Below are 20,405 nucleotides of genomic sequence, written 5' to 3'. Positions count from 1 at the left end.
CTCTGAACCAGATAAGAATAGAAAACAAACCATCCGGTCTCCAACGTTGAGCCATTGGTCGGGGCATTGGGACAGCACGGTGGCGCAGCGGTAGAGTTGCTGCCTCACAGCGCCAGAGACACGGGTTTGATCCTGAGTATGGATGCTGTCTGTACGGAGTTTGTACGTTCCGTGTGACCGGGTGGTATTTCTCCCAAAGACAAACAGGTTTGTAGGTTAAATGGGTTGGTATAATTGTCCCTACTGTGTGTAGGATAGCATTAGTGTGCGAGGATCACTGGTCTGCACGGGCTCGGTGGGCCAAAGGGCCAGTTTCTGCAATGTATCTCGAAACCAAACCAAGCATAGGAATCAGGAATTCACAATGCAGCTTTGTAGGGACAAGGAACTGCAGATGCTGCCTTACAATTAAGGGCGCAAATGCTGGAGGAACTCAGCCGGTCAGGCAGCAACTCTGGAGAACATGGATAGATGATGTTTCAGGTCAGGACCCATCTTCAGACTGATTGTGGGGAGGCGTGGTTGGTGCCTGGAACGTGCTGGCATGTGCGGTGGTGAAGGGAGATACAATAATGGTACTTATGAGACTTTTAGATGGGCGCATGGATATGCAGGGAATGGAGGGATGTGGATCACATGCAGACTGATGACATTAGGAGACTTGACATTGGCGCAATGTTCAGCACAGACATTGTGGGCCGAAGGGTCTGTTCCAGCGCTGAACTAGACTATGCTCGACAAGGCGAAGGTGCAAACTTGAATTTGCATAACACTTTGCAGAGCCAGTGTGCTTAGCAACAAATTGCATGGTTTTGAGGCACGTTCACTCTTGTGATACACAGGAAGATCCCACAGGGAGGTGGACTGGGGGCCAGGCCATCTTGGGGCCATTGTAGTTCATTGCCTGTGGCATTTGTTTGAACTTGTGCAGATAGGATGTGTCTATACACTTCAGAATTCATTATGCTACTAACATCTGCAGCTGTAACATCAATGAAGATAAGTGAGCCAGTACCTGCAGCAGCCATACATGCCCCGGCCATAACACCCCCACCATCGTGTTTCAGTGCTTTGGATCTTGGGCAGATCCTTCTCTCCTCCATACTTTTCTCTTGCCATCACTCTGATATAAGTTAATCTTCTTATGAAGGCGTGCTCTATAGGGTTCAGATCAGGTGATTGACTTGACCACTCAAGAATAGAACATTTTTTAGCTTTGAAAAACACCTTTGTTGCTTTAGCAGTATGTTTAGGATCATTGTCTTGTTGTGGAATGAACCGCCAGCCATTGCACCCTATTGAGCATGCCTTCTGTAAGCTGAAGAGAAAACTGAAGGGGACTGGCTCCCAAAACAAGCATAAGCTAAAGATGGCTGCAATACAGGCCTGGCAGTGCATCACCAGAAGACACCCAGCAACTGGTGCTGTCCATGAATCGCAGACTTCAAGCAGTCATTGCATGCAAAGGATATGCAACAAAATACTTAACACGACTACTTTCCTTTACATGGCATTGCTGTGCCCCAAACATAATGGTGCCCTGAAATGGGGAGGGGGGGGGGGGGGGGGGGGGGGGAGACTATGTATAAACACTGCTGTAATTTCTACATGGTGAAACCAAAATGTATAAAAATGGCCTTTATTAAAATCTGACAATGTGCACTTTAACCACAGATGATTTTTTGCTATTATATATCTCAAACTGTGGAGTACAATTATGGAGGCAAATAAATAAATGATGGGTCCTTGTCCCAAACATTATGGAGGGCACTGTAAATACACAACAGCTGCACAAAGTAATGTTAATTGTCCCGTATAGGAAGGAACTGCAGATGCTGGTTTATACCGGATAGTTACAAAGTGTTGGAGTAACTCGACCCAGAAGGGTTTCGACCTGAAACGGCACCCATCCTTTTATTTCCCCCCAGAGATGCTGCCTGATCCGTAGAGTTACTCCAGCAACTTGCGTCTAATCTAAGTACATTGTTAGTATATATGACATTTAACCATTGAATCAGTCTGAAGAAGGGCCCCCAAATGTAAATGTCCTCCACAGATGTTGTCTGATCCACTGATTTACTCGCACTTGGTGTTTCACTCAAAATTTCTTGCACTTCCTTGTGGCTCTGTCTGACTAGTAAATACCTGGTGATTCTTGATGCCATCCCCCCCTCTGGTGCTTCTACCTGCTGGGCCTCTTTTCTGATCAGTTTGCTCCTGCTTCCTTTCACCCCAACTCATGGGAAAGAATTCAGCCCCCCCTCCCCCCCACCCCCACCCCACTAATAAAATGTCATTCCTTCTGTTCTTTTTCATAGGACATAAACAAGCATTTTGGCCCACAATATCCATGTCGCGTTAATATCAAGTTAAGGGCCTGTCCCACTTGCCAATGTTTTCGGCGACTGCCAGCATCATTGACTGACGTATCAGGTCACTGAAAAAGTCGCGGTTTGATGATGTATTGATGCACGGTGTTTCCTGAAGTGTCGCAATATTTTTTTTTGTCGCCGCTGGATTTTGAAATGGTCAAAAAATTTTGGTGACCCTGATACAACGCCGGCAGTCGCCGAAAAAAAAATTGCCAAGTGGGACAGGCCCTTAATACAAATCTCCTCTCCCTGCACCCGATCTATATCCCTCCATTCCCCGCACATCCACCCCTCACCCCTCCCTCAATATCGTGCTATCTTCCTTTGTATTCAGACTTTTGTTCTGTCCCAGTCTCTGCGTGTGTATGGCTTGGTGCCAGATTATAGTTGAATGTACTTCCTTGGTGCAACTTTTGAAATGTCTTATAAAGTTCTTGCTGGGAACAGCTGACACTCCTTGTGCATAATGAAGGCTTTAATTGTCAAATTGATACTCTTGGGAAAAACTGTGCTGCAAATGACATCCTTTGGAGAAGGAACAGCATATTGTTAACCTATACAATTCACCCTAGAATCCTCCCCTTCTCATACTTTATTGAAAAGAGACTGCATTTTAATGATACCTTTCACATCCTCTGCACTGTAGATCGCAGTGCAATGTGTTTGCCTCAATATTTCTTGAGAGCATCTGGGCGGTGCTGATAAGGTAATGTGAAGAATGTCCACGATAATGTACGAGAATCATCCCAGGAATTATAGTGTTGATGTATGATTAGCGTTTGATGGCTCATAAGTGATAGGAGCAGAATGAGGCCATTTGGCCCATCAAGTCCACTCCGTCATTCAATCATGGCTGATCTCTCCTCCCCTCTAAACCCCTTTCTCCTGCCTTTCCCCCCCCCCATCCCCATAACCACCGACACCCGTACCAATCAAAAATCTATCTATCTCTGCCTTAGAAATATCCGTTGACTTGGCCTCCACAGGCAATTCATTCCACAGATTCACCACCCTCTGACTAAAGAAATTGCTCCTCATCTCCTTCCTAAAGGAATGTCTAATTCTGAAGCCATTGCCTCTGGTCCTAGGCTCTCCCCCCGAGTGGAAACATCATCCCACATGCACTATCCAGGCCTTTCACTCTCCGCACCTTCTGAAATCCCACAAAATTCCTTTCCTCGAGTGAGTTTTATCCAATTGAACCCGACTGTTTAAGCTGCTTCCACTGTCCCTCCAGGCAGTAACAGCAAGATCAAACAAAACACATTTAATTTTTTTTTTTTTTTTTTTTTTAATACAGAAGTTGAAAGAAAAAGGGATTTTGAAGTCTATGAAAAATGACTTCTCAGGGTCTGGGTGTCAGGTTTCATTTAACTCTACTCACCCAGTCGACTCAATTCCAACCTATCCTTGCATCGGTGGTAGAGATATTATTGGAGAAGATTCTTAGGGAGACATTTGGAAAGTCATGGTTGCGTGAGGCAAGCAGGAGGACCCTGTGTAAGGCAAGTCCTGTCTCACAAATTTGATTCTCTCTTCTTTTAGAAGGTAAGGAAGACGATTGATAAGGGTAGGGCAGTGGATGTTGTCCACACAGATTTTAGTAAAGCATTTGACAAGGTTCCTCATGGTAGGCTGAACAAGAGGGTCCTGATCCGAAATGTCACTGATCCACTTTCTCCAAAGATGTTGCCTGACCCGCTGAGTTACTCCACCACTTTGTGTCCTTCAAGATAAATAAGTCACAAGATTGTGACATTTCAGGCCCCCTCAGCCACAAACCTAGTTCTGAATGACATCAACTATCTCCCAGCATTATGGCCCATGTTTCCGGGCACCTCCTCGAATCTTCACCCAGAGGGTGGTGAGCCTGGGGCATTTCCCACAGTTTTCTCTGAGAAATGTCAAACCCGGCAATGTTTGCACAGTAGCAGAGATCCCTGGTCCATAACCACCACCCCTTCACAGAGAGCAGGCAGAGTGAGATGATCACATCAGGTATGGCAATACAGGTCCACCAACAATTGACCCTCAACGGATGGTCCAGCACCTCCTTTAATCTGGACAAAACTACAAAAACGCACTTGAAATCCCCGCGACGGCCGGACTAGTTTACTGGGTTGCCACAGACGGTATTTTGTGTGGCACGCGCTCTTTCATATGTCCCTCTGACCCAAAAGAGTTCAGTTTAGTTTAGAGATATAGCGTGGAAACAGGCCCTTCGGCCCACCGAGTCCGTGCCGACCAACCATCATCCCGTACACGTGCACTATACTACACTGGGAACAATTTTGAATTAGCAGAAGCCATTTAACCTGAAAACCTGGACATCTTTAGAGTGTGGGAGGAAACTGGAGAAAACCCATGCAGTCAAGGGGAGAACCGACAAACTCCGTACAGACAGCACCCGTAATCGGGATTGAATTCGGGTCTCCGAACTCGATCACTGCACCATTGGGTATCTGAACTTTTTATTTTTAGTCATCAACCACCAGGTTTAGAACAATCGGAGAACAAAGTAGAACAAAAACGGCTTTTCACTGCAGCTCAGTACACATGATAATTATCCAAAGGAAGGAAATATCAAATTCTAGAGGGAAGATTTTTCAGGTGAAAGGGAAAAGTTTAAACGACATGGGTATTTGTTTAAAACGCAGCTGGCGGGTGGCTGGAATACACGGCCAGGGGTGGTGGTGGTGTGGCCAGCGGGATCTAGAGAGGCAGCATCTAAGAGACTTTTTGATAGGCACACGGATATGCCGGGAATGGAGGGATGGGAATCATGTTCAGCACAGACATTGTGGGCTGAAGGGCCGCACCTGTGCTGCATTGTTCTATGTTCTACTTCACGACCTCACTGATCCACTGCCACCAACGCAAATACGCATGAATGAGCTAAGACCTGAAGCTCCTTGCAAACCCGCCCATGCCCAATTATCCACCTCCCTCCCCCACCCTACAAGAGCATTTCACTTGCTAGCCAGCTTTCAACTACTCTGGAAGACTGACCCGTAAATAAGAGCTTTAAACAGCCAAGAAGAAAAAAAAAGGAGAATTTAATTACTGAAATCTCGCAGCTTTGTGGTGGAACAGGGCGGTTGTATGAAAAGGGGCACTATAAGCTTGGACATGTTCAACAATGTGGAACGCTGGCTGGGTGAAATTATTCAGTGAAAGAAATATATATATAATAGGTTTCCGCATTCCTGAAAGATAATGGATCAGTGTACGCCCAAGATACAAAGCCCAGCAAAATGACAGTCTGAGAGAAATGCAAAACAAAATGCATTCAACGAGGACGCCCAAGCCTTCTCTTCCCTTCCGCGCCTGAAACAAGTGCTCGCTCAAAGAAACTAAATGTCCAACACAGTTCACAAGATCCAGACTCTATTCCTCTCGCCCCACTCACTCTTCAGTTGGTAAGAGTTTAGAAAGATGAGGGGGAGGGAGCATTATTAAAAGTTACAGAATAGCAAAAGGCCTAGATATAGTGGAGAGGATAGGTAGATACAAAATACTGGGTTAACTCAGTGAGCCAGGCAGCATCTCAGGGGAAGGGGAAAAAAAATCATGTTTATAGGAACGGATTTAGACTATTCGGCCCATCAGGTCTACTCCACCACTCAATCTATCATTCCCTCTCAATTGCATTCTCCTGACCTCCCCATAACCCCTGACACACATACACATCTATCAATCTCCGCCATAAAAATATCCATTGACTTGATCTCCACAGGCAATGAAATCCACAGATTCACCACCCTCTAACTATAAGAAATTCCTCCTCAGCTCCTTTCTAAAGGGACGTCCTTTTATTCTGAGGCTATAGCCTCTGGTTCTAAACTCTCCCACTAGTGGAAACCTCCTCTCCACATCCACTCTATCCAGGCCTTTCACTGTTTTGGTGAAAGGTGGCACTTTGGGTCAGAACCCTTCTTCAGTGGATACGGAGATGATGTTTCCACGTGGGAGAGTCTAGGATACACAGCCTCAGAATAAAAGGGTAATTTAAGACCCAGGTAAATAGTCTGAAGAAGGGTCCTATCCAATTTTTTCCAGAGATGCTGCCTGATCTTCTGAGTTACTCCTGCATTTTGTGGATTTCTAAAATATTCTGCCCATTTCGCTCAGTGAGATCGGGGTCTACCCTGATAGTTCCTGCTATATCGCCTATCACAATGTTTAAGAAACATTTGGACACATACACGGATAGGACAGGTTTAGAGGGATATGGGCCAAACCTAGTCCCACCTGCCTATTGTAGATGGTGCATGTTGGCCGGTGTGGGCAAGTTGGGTCGAAGAGCCCGCTTCCACATGCTATCACTATGACTCAAGGCTGGGAATAATGGAGATTACTTCTTGGGTCCTGCCAGCTGAATTATGCTTCTGAAGTATTTGTGTTGGCCCAGTCTCTAACATAACAACCAACTGAGATTTCAAAACCATGAACTTGGAGAGCAGCCAATTTGGAAGGTGGACAGGATAATGGAGTCTGTAGCAAGTCCAACAGTATAATTCTGCACAGAATTACTCCTTTTGTTTTAAAAATAAATGAACCCCACACGGAGATTACGAGAGGCTTCACTCCAGCACAGTTGCCAAATGCTGGTTAAAGTACTGCAGATGCTGGAATCCTGAGCTAAAAGCAAAGTGCATTACTCCAAATGCAGCGGGTCAGGCAGCATCTCTGGAGAGCAGGGATAGGTGACTTTTCCAATCGAGACCCTTCTTCACATGGAAAGAAGAGTCTCAACCCAAAAAGTCACCCATCCATGCTCTCCAGAGATGCTACCTCAGATACTGAGTTACTCCAGCACTTTGTCCCCTTTTGTACATTAACCAGCATCTGCAGTTCTTTATTTCTACAGAATGGAGCCTGAAGAAGGTCCCAACCCAAAACGTTGTCACCCCATCTCCCTCCACAGATGCTGCCTGACCCGTTGTTCATACAGCACTTTGTTTCATGGCCTTACTTTAGACTGGGCTGGAATATTGGAGCTCGAGGTCATTCAGCCCTCATGTTTGTGCCACCATTCAGTTGGATGCATTTGCCCTTCCCTGCCTCACAAGCTTCACGCTCTCATCTGGCTGCTGTGAATGGGAAGGTGCTAGAGGAGCTCGAGAACGGCGTCTTCCACGGTCAAGAGCATTGGCTATCAGGAAGGTGGTACAGGAGCCCAAGAGCCGTGACCTCCAGGTTCAAGAACCGCCTCTTCCCATGAACACCAAGGCTCTTGAACCACCCGGCACAACGCGAACCACAGCACCAAACTACTTTCGACTTTGTGTAGATTAGGAAGCTCACTTCAGCTTGCACTATTCCAATCTGGTTACCCAGTGTAACTGGTAAATATACTATGAACAATAGTGCAATCAATTATTTGTTGTGACATTGTGTTCATGTGCCTGTAAAGGTGCAGCAAGCAAGGACTTCATTGTTCAGTCCTGATGCACAATTAAACTCTCTTGACTCAAGGATGTGATCAAGGCGTTAGAGGTTGTCAAGGGCACCAGTTTCACACTGCACCTTACTAACGCCAAACAGAACAATCGATAACCGATCAAATGCAAGAGTTACTGTTGAGACTCATCGACAAACACCACAAAGGGAGGCACAATGGTGCAGCTGGGAGAGCCGTTGCCTCACAGTGCCAGAGACCCGGGTTCCATCCTGACCTCAGTCCATGCCTGTGTGGAGTTTGCACTTTCTCCCTGTGAACGTGTGGGTTTCCTCCAGGTGTTCTGGTTTCCTCCCACATCCCTGAGGCGTGCAAGTTTTGTAAGTGAATTGGTCCTTTAAATTGCCCCTAGTGTGTGGAGAGCGCATGGGAAAGTGCAATAACATAGAACTAGCGTGAATGGGTGATCGATGGTCAGCGTGAACACGGTGTGTCTGAAGGGCCTGTTTGCCCATGCTGGGTCTTTCAAAGAAGTACTTTTGCATATGGAACTCAATAGCGATCGAATAAAAACAGAGGGATCTCAGGTCAATAGAAAGGAATGATTCCCCAGAGCAGGGATCTCACAATCTCACAAAGAGGGGACAAAGGTCCAATGAGGGTTAGAGGATTTTTTTGTCTGGTTGCAATCTGGAATGGAAGCAAATAATCTTACAACATTTAAGAAGCATTTTGACAAGAACTTGTATCACTGCACAGAAGGCTACAGACCAAGAGCTGGTAAATGAGATTAGTGCAGACACAGTCTTGGGGGGGGGGGGGGGCACAGTGGTAGAATTGCTGCCTTACAGCGCCAGACACCCAAGCTCAATCCTGACTAAGGGTGATGTCTGTACAGCATTTGTACGTTCTCACTGAGTGGGTTTTCTCTGGGTGTTGCGGTTTCCTCCCACTCTCCAAAGACATGCAGGTTTGTAGGTTCATTGGCTTCCGCAAAAATTGTAAATTGTCCCTATTGTGTATGGAGTGATCGCTGGTCAGCGCAGACTCGGTGGGCCGAAGGTTGCTTGTTTTCACGCTGTATCTCGTAAGCCTAAATCCTGTCTTTGTGCTATGAATCTGTGATGCATAATTAAAATCTGGAGGGAGGAGCCTTCCTGCCTGGTGCGGTTACATCTAGGTGGTTTGCCAGTAATTACCACACCCACTGGAATTCACAGACACTCGAACACACAATCCCTGGTGTTGTCAGATCTACTGGGCTTCACCAACACTGGCTGCAGCTTCTTCACACGATTACAGACCAAGCTACTGACACCACAACGCAAAAGCAGAGGCTTCCAAACCCCCTTGGGCCCACCGAGTCCGTGCCGACCATGATCACACCGTACACTTGCAGTCCTCCACATTAGGGACAATTTACAATTTTACTGAAGCCAATTAACGTACAAACCCGCACGTCTTTGGAGTGTGGGTGGAGACGGTGGCACCTGGAGAATACCCACGCGGTCACAGGGAGAAAATACAAACACCATACAGACAACACCTTTGGTCAGGATCGAACTCGGGTACCTGGCGCTGTAAGGCTGCAACTCCACCGCTGCACCACCGTGCCGCCCAAAAATCGTTGGGTATCTGACCATTTTATGCTTCATCAGAGGAGTTTCTGAAACCACCAGGTTTAGAACAATGGGTAACTTTATCATCTGCAAGCTTCTACTTAAAACCCTGGAATTCTTTAATCCAAATGTATTTTTTTCAATGGAAGGCCAGTGAAAATGGAAAATCCTCTCATAAAAATACCAAAAGAAGAGGCCATTCAGCCCATCACATCAGCTCTGAAAGGACTAGCCAGTTGATCCCAATACCTGTCATTTGACCTGGTGGGAGAGCGCTATGGTGGAGGACAGGAGGCATTGAAATTGTACGAGACATTGGTGAGGACACATTTAGAGTATTGTGTTACCCTGTTACAGGAACGTTAGTTGTTAAGCCAGAAAGGGAGCAGAGCAGATTTACAAGGATCTTGTCAGGACACGAGTCCCTGAGCTATAGGGAGAGGTTGGGCAGGCTAGGACTCTGTAAATTGTCCCTAATGTGGAGGACTGCTAGTGTACGCAAGAGGATAAGGGGTAATCTTATAGAGGTGTAGAAAATCATGAGAGGAATAGATCGGGTAAACGCACACTGGGTAAATGTTTTTTACCCAGAGTAGGGGAATCAATAACCAAAGGTCATGAGTTTAAGGTGGGTGGGGTTGCTGGACAGAAGGGGAACAAAGACCTAATAGGAAACCGACGGGCAGCTTTTTTTTTTTAAGCACAAAGGGTGGTGGGTGTATTGCACGAGCTGCTAGTGGAGGTAGTTGAGGCAGGTACGATCACAATGTTTAAAAGATATTTGGACCAGTACATGGATCGGATAGATTTAGAAGGATATATGGGCCAAACACAGGCAGGTGGGACAAGTGTAAATGGGGCATGTTGGTTAGTTTTGGCAGATTGGGCCGAAGGGCCTGTTTCCACACGGGATGACACAGCCTCACAATGTGGTCATCGCACACACACACGTCCGGAAGAGTCCTGAACATGCGTGTGCGTGCACTCTGTCAAAACCAAGGGGAAATATAAGCCAAGGTCTGTTTTAAAAAGGCCTCCACCATTCCTGCCGTTATCTGATACACTGATAACAGTATTTACACACGTGCCTCAAGATCACAGGTTCAAATCAAACATTAAACCAAGCCTCCCCTGCTTCTCTTCAAGTTAGAAGTAAAATATCACGCAAAACAAAGCTTTCACGATACCTCAGTACACGTGGCAGTAATAAAACTAAGGAAAGACAAAAAAATGCTGAAGTAGCTCAGCAGATCAGGTAACATCCCTGGAAAACACGGATAGGTGCTATTCCGGGTTGGGACCCTTCTGCAGACCTATCCATGTTCTCTAGGGATGCTGCCTGACACACTGTTACTCCAGCTTTTTGTGCCTTTCCATGGTAAACCAGCATCTGCAGTTCCTCGCTTCTACCTAAAAATAAACTTAAATCTAATCTATGCTTCTCAACTTTCTATACCCCTATCAGGTCTCCAAAACAAAAAGCACAAACGTTCCACCTGTTTAAATGAAGCTACAGCCGGTATTCTTTTTCCTAAATGTACAAACGTCTGGGAGTTTCATTTCAACGTAATGACCAAAAGTCATTATTGAAAGCAGAAGCAAGAACTCACTGTTAAAATAAATGAACTTTGCATTCAAACATCCATTAGGGTGGCACAGCGGTAGAGTTGCTGCCTCACAACACTAGAGAATGGGTTCGATCCTGACGACGGGTGCTGTCCGCATGGTGTTTGCACGTTCTCTCTGGGACCGCATGGGTTTTCTCTGTGTGCTCCGGTTTCCTCACACACTCCAAAGACGTGCGGGTTTGGTTTCGGTAAAATTGTCCCTAGTGTGTAGGATAGTGCAAATGTACCATGATAGTTGGTCGGCATGGACTCGGTGAGCCGAAGGGCCTGTTTCCACACTGTATTTTTAAACTAAACTTGGTGTAGGCTGGGTGGTGGTGGAGGGAATATAGTTGTGTGCAAGAGGGGCAAAAAATAAATAAATAAGAAGCAAAATGTAGAAAAGCTCATTAAACAGGCAGGAAATTGGAAAAGGAACCTTAACATATGAAGTGCAAGATCCTGCCGTTTGGTGGGAAGTTTAAGGTGGCCACAGGGACCTTTAAAAGCAAACTTCCAACTGTGGTAATGGGCCATCAGCTTAAAAAGAAATGAACCATTTCATGCAAAAATGCATGCTAAAAGGACCACAAATCAAACCAACACAATATTTATATACTGAAGAATTTTAAAATGATTAATTTTGAACATAATTAAACTGGCGGCACTGAACAACCCTGTCTTCGTTTTATATTTATTGAAAACAAAGATCTTTAGACTCCGGAGGAGAATTAATCTAGAAGCACGAGATTATATTAGCAGGAAAGGTTGAAAAGGAAACAAGGAACTGTAGATGCTGGAATCTTGAGCAAAACTCAAAAGTGGTTGGAGTAACTCAAAGGGTCAGGCAGCATCTGAGGGAATGAATTGCCGATGATTTGGGCCGGGTCCCTTCTTCAGACTGACGAGGTGTCCCGACCCAAAACCTTTCCTGTCCGTTCCCTCTGCAGATTGCCCAATCCACCAAGTTACTCCAGCACTTTGTGTTTGGAAAAGGAGGCTCCACTTTTATAGAACAAATTCCCAGTGAGCTGATAAGGTGCCCAAGATCCAAGCCTGCACTTTGACACAGCTATCAAGTTTGCAACCCCAGTGACCTGGGTTCAATCCTGACCTGGGGTGCTGTCTGTGTGGAGTATGCACGTTCACCATGTGGCCGTGTGGGTTTCCTTTGGGTGCTCCAGTTTCCTCCCACATCCCAAAAACGTATTAGCAGGTTAAATTGACTTCTGCAAAGTACCCATTGTGTTTCTCAATCTTTTTACCCTTGTGGACCCCTTGAAATGGTTTTCATCTCAGGGAACCCCTACATAAAAATGATTATATCTCTTTTTTAATCTCTTGCATTCTCTTTCATGAACTTAAAGATCATAAGGCAAACATAACATATATTTCTGATAGCTGGTTTAAGCAAAAAAAAATTACGTTTTTCTCAAGTTTATTGACAATGCAAAAAAACTGAAAATCAAACTGCTAGTTGAAAACGGAAGCAAATAAAGGCAAACAGAACTAACCTTGGAGTAGCGCGAGAGAGAAAAAAAAATTACACACATTTTTGATAAACTAACAAAAACATACATAAATAAACTTTTGATACACTAACAAAAATAAACATAAACATACTTACATTTTTTAAATTCATACAACATCCCTAAATGATGAGTAAAAATTACTAAATAACGTGGGAGACTGTACCTGCACGCCAGGAAGCACAGACAGGACTGATGGAGACAGTGCATGCGTCTGAACTCGAGCGAGTCATTTGATGATACACAAATCTGTCACGTACAGCTCCTGTTCACTGACCACTAAAGGCCGTTTCACACTGGAGCCGTATCAACGTCGCTAAATATGCCGTACGTGTATAATAAAATTACGAATATGAAACACAAAATTGACTCAAAAATGCATTTACATATGATTGGCCTATTTATCACCATTTCTCTCTGAACCCCTAGTGACCTCTCGCGGAACCCTAGTGTTCCGTGGAACCCCGGTTGGGAAACGCTGGTGTCGACTAACGTTAGCATTGGGTAGGTGTGGGGGATGGGGAGGTGTGAGAATGCTTTTGAAATAGGAATAATGCAAATTAAAAGCAAAAAAATGCTGATGCTGGAATCCAGAGGTAAAACAAAATGCTGGAGGAACTCAACGGGTCAGCCAGCATCTATGGTGGGAATGGACAGGTGACCTCAGGACTGGTCTTGCCCATAATAAGGTGTTTTTCACATATATCGAGGTGCAGTGAAAAGCTTTGTTTTGCATGCTATCCAATCAGATCATACAACACTATGCACAAATACAAAAAGACACTAAGTGCTGGAGTAACTCAGTGAGTCAAGCAGCCAGGTCAGGATCCTTCAATTAGTCTGAGGAAGGGTTCGGTCCTGAAACGTTGCGTATTCATGTTCTCCAGAGATGCAGCCTGACCTGCTTAGTTGCTCCAGCACTTTGTGTAAACCAACATCTGCAGTTCCTTGTTTCTACTATTGTTTTTATACAAATACAATCCAGTAGAACTCAAGTACAATAGGTAGAGCAAAGAGGAAGTGAGCAGAATATATTTCTTAGTATTGTACGGCACCTATTATACATAAACACCTTCTCTGGTCTGAAATTATAAAACGGGAAATATATAGAACAGAGCAGTACAGCACAGGAAAAGGGATGCAGGGGAAAAAGCTGTCTTGGGAGGGGAAAAAAATATAAGGGAAATAAACAGTTTTCATGTAACCACCCTGCAGGTTAATAATGCCATTATCTTTCAAGAACACAACAACTACTCAACAGGTGGCCACTGAAATTGACTAGCCATTGCTTCTATTAACACATGATTTAGAGAAACAGCATGAAGCAGGCCCTTCAGCCCACACTGACCATCGATCACCTATTAACACTAGTTCTATGTTATCCCACTTTCTCAGCCACTCCTTACACACAAGGAGCAATTTAAAGGCCAGACCCTCAAACCTACTAGTCTTTGATATGTGGGAGGAAACCAGAACCGAAGGAAATCTACATGGTCACAGGGGAAACATGCAAACTCCACACGGACAGTATCCAAGTCACGGTCGAACGCTGTTCTGTGGCGCTATGAAGTAGCAGTTCTACTACCGTGCCACTGTGCCACCCTTTTGTGCAACAATACTCTATTAAACGATAATAGTGTAGCAGATAATAGACAGTAGCCTTCAGATAATAGCCTTTAGTATTTTAATCATATCAAAAAGAAACTTATAGGTCTTAAAAAATACCTCAAAATTTGAAAAAGAAAAATATTTTGTTAGTACGTGTCAGAAACACTCCAGTGCCCAAAAGCTTTTCCCCCCCCAATTGCTTTTATAAGTATTTTCTCTAAGATAGGGTTTCTTATAAAGGTACCTCACATTATACCAGAACAAACTGTAAGTTGGCAGATGTAAGTTGGCAGATGCAGTTTAATGTGGATAAATGTGAGGTTATCCACTTTGGAAACAAAAACAGGAAGGTAGATTACTATCTAAATGCTGTCAAGTTGTGAAAAAGGGAAGTACAACGGGATCTGGGGGGTCCTTGTTCATCAGTCAAGGAAAGTAAGCATGCAGGTACAGCAGGCAGTGAAGAAAGGGAATGGCATGTTGGCCTTTTTAACAAGACGAGTTGAGTATAGGAGCAAAGAGGTCCTTCTGGATTTGTATAGGGCCCCAGTGAGGCCACACATGGAGTATTGTGTGCAGTTTTGATCCCCTAATTTGAGGAAGGACATTCTTGCTATTGAGGGAGTGCAGCGTAGGTTTACCAGGTTAATTCCTGGGATGGCGGGACTGTCATATGCTGAGAAAATGGAGCGGCTGGGCTTGTGTACTCTGGAGTTAAGAAGGATGAGAGGGGATCTTATTGAGACATATAAGATTATTAAGGGTTTGGACACACTAGAGGCAGGAAACATGTTCCCGATGTTGGGGGAGTTCAGAACCAGGGGCCACAGTTTAAGAATAAGTGGTAAGCCATTTAGATCGGAGATGAGGAAACACTTTTTCACCCAGACAGTTGAGAGTATGTGGAATTCTCTGCCTCAGAGGGCGGTTCTCTGGATACTTTCAAGAGAGAGCTAGATAGGGCTCTTAAAGATAGCGGAGTCAGGGGATATGGGGAGAAGGCAGGAACGGGGTACTGATTGGGGATGATCAGCCATGATCACGTTGAATGGTGGTGCTGGTTCGAAGGGCCGAATGGCCTACTCCTGCGCCTATTGTCTAGGATGCTGCCAGATCCACTGAGTTACTCAAGCATTTTACATCTATCTTTGTTACAACCTGTCAGTGTGCCCTTTTTAAACATTGTAAGTATCCTTGCGACCCCTACCCAATTCTTGCTGGTTAAATTATTTTTATTACATATTTTCTGCTGGTCTCTGAATGTTATCTATCCTCAGTCCTTGAAATAGATAAACCAAAAAGCTGCGTATTCTAAACAGACTGGGTTTACAGGACAGAACTGATAAAAGTTAATAACTTCCTGGAGTCTGGAGATAATTTGATAGGAATTATCCAAATGTTACAGCATTCTCTTGCACATGAAGAAATGTAAAGTGTTTTAGGTTTGGAACGATCAAACCTCTTACCAAACTAAAACGTGGCTGAAACAGCAAAGTAGAGCAGTCAACATCTGTGGAAGGATTAACAGAAGCAAAGGGCCTGAAACAAAAACTATTAAGTGCTGGAGGAACTCAGTGGGTCAGGCAGCATCTCTGGAAGGAATGGACAGATGATGTTTCAGGTCAGGACCCTTCAGTCTGATGGAGGGTGGGGGGGGGGGGGGGGGGGGGGGAGTAACCTGGAAAAGAGAGGATTATGCCCATTCTCTTCTCCCTCCAGCTATACTCATATCACTCATCTTCTCTCCTTATCTGACACCCTTTTAACATCTCTAGCCCTAGTCCCTTACTCCACCCATCTGCCAATGAACTCCTTCCCCATACCCACTTATCAGTTCAAGTAATACAGAGTGGAAACAGGCCCTTCGTCCCAACTTGCCCAAACCAGCTAGTAACAACACTAATCCCACCTCCCTGTTTGGCCCATATCTCACTAAACCTGTCCTATCCATGTCCTTGTCTAAATGTTTCTGAAACATTGCTATAGTACCTGCATCAACTACCCCCTCTGGCAGCTCATTCCATACATCCACCACTTTTGTGTGAAAAAGCAACCTCTTAGGATCCTAATAAATCTGCCCCCCTTCACCTTAAACCTATATCGTCTCGTTCTCGATTCCATACTCTAGTCAATAGACTCAGTGCGTCCTCCCGATCTATTGCGCTCATGATTTTGCACGTCTATAAGATCAGAATTGCCAGCCTTTTCTCCACCCCATCTGCTCTTATCCAGTTTCCCCCCCCGCCCTCCCCCCTCCCCCACTCCATCAGTCAGAAGAAGGGTCCTGACCCAAAATGCCTGAAGAAGGATCCTGACTCAAAACATCATCAGACAATTCCCTCCACAGATGCTGCCTGACCCATTGAGTTCCTCCAGTACTTTGCATTTTGCTCAAAATGCCAGCATCTGCAGTTTCTTGTGTCGCCATCCGGTCTGAAATATCAGCGTTTCCAGCCTCCTCTGTTTTTATTTTACATTTCCAGTATTTGCAGTTTTTGTTTGGTTTTTAAAACAGAATGTACTGGCAGAAAACCAAGGGAAATAAATACCTCAGAACATCAACAAAAGGTAGGACAAGTTTGGGTTAAGGTGTTGGCGGAGTGGGCCCCTGGAGGCCCTGCAGAGCCTGGGGCTCGATTAGATCGGACGCTGCTCCACGAGGCCGAGCACGTGGATCGAACACGACCTGCAGTGGCACAGAGCAGCAGAGGACACCGACAACATCGCTTGGCCTGGCCGACCCTTGCAACTCTGGCGCATCGCCAGGACAACGGACCTTTAAGATACTAACACTTTCAATAATTCTCAAAACTTGAAGGTTACAAGTTAACTGCTGAAACGTAGTGACATAGCTTTGGAAAGCACACACCTCCAGATTCAGGAACAGTTTCTTCTCATCTGTCATCAGGCACTGAATCATCCTATCACCAACTAGAGAGCGATCCTGCCCTACCATCTACTTCATTAGAGACCCTCAGACTATCTTTAATCGGACTTTATCTTGCGCAAGATGTTATTCCCTTCATCTTGTATCTGTACACTGGGGACAGCTTGATAGTAATCACATGTAGTCTTTCTGCTGACTGGTTAGCATGCAACAAAAAGCATTTCACTGTTCTTCGGTACACGTGACAATAAACTGAACCAAGTGCCGCCACCAGGACAACGGGCTTTTATGGCCAAGACTCCACATTTTTAACAACTTTGAAAACTTGAAGGATGCCACTTGGCATAAAAAATATGGCAACTCGCGTGTACTGCCAAAGCGTAGTCTACTATTCCTGCACCCTTGCACTTAACTATGGTTGTGTTATATGTACAATGTGGTTTTTACTGGGCTGTATGCAAATACAAAGCAGTCCCCCTGTGCCTAGGTACCTGTGACAACAAAGCACCATTGAAATAACATCTCACTAATGTGGACTGTCCATGCTGCTGACCCAGTTACCCGGTCAAGGTGGAGTTGTAAAACATGGGGAATATAATCAATACCAAGGAATTTGCCGGGGTGGGTGGGTGGTAGATGGGGGAACATAAGGGAGGAGAGGTGGGGGGCAGGGAGGAGGAGAGGGTAGAGGTGATAGATAGGGAGAGGGAAGGATGAAGGGGAGGTGAGGAAAGCGGTTGGGAGAAGAGGGTGGGGGCTATTAAGGTGGGGGGAGGGGGGGGCTGGCATAGGTTAGGGGAGGGGGGGGGATTAGGCAGGGGAGGGGGGGGATAAAGCAGGGGAGGGGGGGGATAAGGCAGGGGAGGGGGAGGGGGAGAAGGCAGGGGAGGGGGAGGGGGAGAAGGCAGGGGGGATAAGGGAGGGGAGGGGGAGAAGGCAGGGGAGGGGGACAGAGAGTGGACTGTACCTCAACGGCGGGGATGTTGACCACTCCAGTCGACCTCCGCTTCTCCCGCAGTTTCCTTTTCTCGATCTGCCCCTTGCCCTTGCGGGCGCTCGGCCCGGAACATTTCTTCTCCTTGCCCTTGGCGCACGGTGGCGGCGAGGAGGAGGCGGTGTCGGCGGCGGCGGCTGCGGGCGGTGGGGTCTCCGCTTCGGCTCCGTCCGCCGGCGAATTTCTGGCGGCCCCTTCGCTGCTTCTGCCGTCCTCCTCCTCCCCGCGCCGCGGGGCCGGGACTGGGACAGGGACTGAGACCGAGACTGAGACTGGGGTAGGGACTGGGGGATGGACCGGGACCGGTGCCGGGGAGGGGGCTGGGGCTGGGGTCGGTACAGCCGCCCTCCACGGGGGCAGCACCGGCTGGTCTCCCCCGTTATTGTTCAGCTCGCCCAGCGAGGGAGCGGCGCCGTTACGGTTGGATCCGGTCTCCGCGTTACTTGCGCCGGTGGCGGCAGCGAAACGGGCTCTCATCTTCTCTCTCTTGGCCTTCCATTCTTCCAGAAAGTCAGTGGTGTTCCCGGGGGGCCGGTAACCCCCGCTCGCCATCGCCGCAGCCTCCAAAAAAAAACACGTTCTCAAACTTTCCAAAAACTTTTCAAAAAGTTCACCAAAAAAGTTCCAGGTCGCATCTCCCGGCCTCAGAGACCTGCAGACACAGAATAAATAAAGGGACAGGTCTCTTTTAACTCTTGAGTTTTCCCAGGATATGCCTCCCTCCTCCCTCCCCCCCAGAAAAAACAAACGTACACACCCTCTCACACACCCTCCCGCCTACCTGCCCCGTCTCAGGTGCCGCTCCGCGACCCACAGTCCCGGCCTCGCTGCACTGGGACCCGCCGCCGCCGCCGCGTTATCCCGAGCAAAGGCGCAACCCTTCTCTGGAGGTAGCAGAGGGCTAGAGCTCGCTATAGGATCTTTGGGCTAGAATGTCGTCCCTCCCCCGGCGAGAAGAATGACGCCAAAGGGCGGAGGGCGAGAGAGAGAGAGAAAGAGAGACGCCGGCGCTCTCTACCTGGGCACGCCTCCGACTGATTCAACGCAACGCAGGTCAGTCAACAAAGGGATGCCAGCGCCGTCCCGCGGAGTCTGGGAGGGAGGGAGAGAAGAGAAAGAAGCCCGGCCTCTCTCTCTCTCCCTCCCCCCTCCCCTCTCCATTCCCCCCCCCCCCCCCTCCATCTCCCCTCCATCTCCTCTCCACCCCTCCATCTCCCCACCCTCACCTTCTCCCTCCCTACCCAGTGCACGCTGTTGTTCAGATAAACTCTCCGGCCAGTTCTTGCCGCTTTAAAAAGCAACTCTTGCAGCTCCTGCATCGGCCCGCACCAGTTAGGAACTTTAATCCATTTGCGCTTCTGTAGTGAACGTCCCGGCTCTGCTCTGCCGGCCGAGGGGTGCGTTCACCGCCGCGACACAGGTCACACACAGCAAAGGAGGCCCGAGAGATGGCGTGCCGTGCCGTGCCGTGGCCCCGCCGCTGCGTTCCCCTTCAAAGGGTTTAATCTTAGACGGCAGAAGCGAGGGAGCGCCGCCCAGAGGAAGGGACAATGCCCGCGGGACAGCAGGTGTGAGGGAGCGCCGCCCACAAGGGGGGCAGCAATGTTCGGGGGTGGGGTTAGGACGAATGAAGCGCCGCCCTTGTGAAAGGGACAGGTGAGGGAGGGCCATTGCATTGCAAGCAGTTTAAGGAGGAACTGCAGATGCTGGAAAATCGAACGTAGACAAAAATGCTGGAGAAACTCAGCAGGTGCAGCAGCGTCTATGGAGCGAGGGAAATATACAACGTTTCGGGCCGAAACCCTTCTTCATTGCAAGCAGACAGGTGCAGGTGCAAGCAGATCGCTTGTGGAATTCATTATATCGACCTGTTTTTCTTTTGCTCTACCAGCATAACCAAGGACCAGAGATAGACACAAAATGCAGGAGTAACTCAGCGGGACGGGCAGCGTCTCTGGAGAGAAGGAATGGGTGACGTTTCGCGTCGGGACCCTTCTTCAGAGGGGTTAGGAATAAGGGAAACGAGCGATATAGACGCTATAGATGTGGAGAGATAAAGGACAATGAATGAATGAAAGATCAACGATCAGTTCTCATCCCATCTTCTCCCATCAGGCAAGGGTAGAGAAGTGTGAAAACGTACACCTCCAGATTCAGAGACAGTTTTTTGTTCCCAGCTGTTATCAGGCAACTGAACCACCAACTAAAGAACGGTCCAGAGCTCCCATCTACATCACTGGAGACCCTCAGGCTATCTTTAATCTGACTTTTCTGGACTTTATCTTGCACTAAACGCTATTCACATTATTATCCGGCATCTGTGCACTGTGGATGGCTCTATTGTAATCATGCATAGTCTTTCCGCTGACTGGTTAGCATGCAACAAAA

The 20,405-nt window shown here is 46.9% G+C and overlaps 1 protein-coding gene across 4 annotated transcripts in view; it reads right to left on the bottom strand.

The window, feature by feature from the left end:
* The window catches only part of pawr (pro-apoptotic WT1 regulator), a 77,961-nt gene extending 58,903 nt beyond the window's left edge, over positions 1–19,058 (bottom strand). Inside the window, exons 1-2 of one of the 4 annotated variants that reach the window (XM_033037963.1) lie at positions 19,036–19,058; positions 17,991–18,669 (exon numbers count right to left, since the gene is read on the bottom strand). In XM_033037963.1, the coding sequence (XP_032893854.1) occupies positions 17,991–18,569 (579 nt within the window). In that variant the 5' untranslated portion in view covers positions 18,570–18,669; positions 19,036–19,058. Of the gene's footprint in view, positions 1–16,693; positions 17,048–17,990; positions 18,670–18,786; positions 18,955–19,035 lie in introns of those variants that run through there. The other 3 variants (XM_033037961.1, XM_033037962.1, XM_033037964.1) reach the window with 3 other exon arrangements.
* Between the last annotated feature and the right edge of the window lie 1,347 nt (positions 19,059–20,405).

Source organism: Amblyraja radiata, chromosome 19 (genome assembly GCF_010909765.2).
Source record: "Amblyraja radiata isolate CabotCenter1 chromosome 19, sAmbRad1.1.pri, whole genome shotgun sequence".
Lineage (NCBI taxonomy): Eukaryota > Metazoa > Chordata > Chondrichthyes > Rajiformes > Rajidae > Amblyraja > Amblyraja radiata.
Note: the sequence above shows the minus strand (reverse complement) of the source record. Positions and strands in the feature narration are given on the sequence as shown.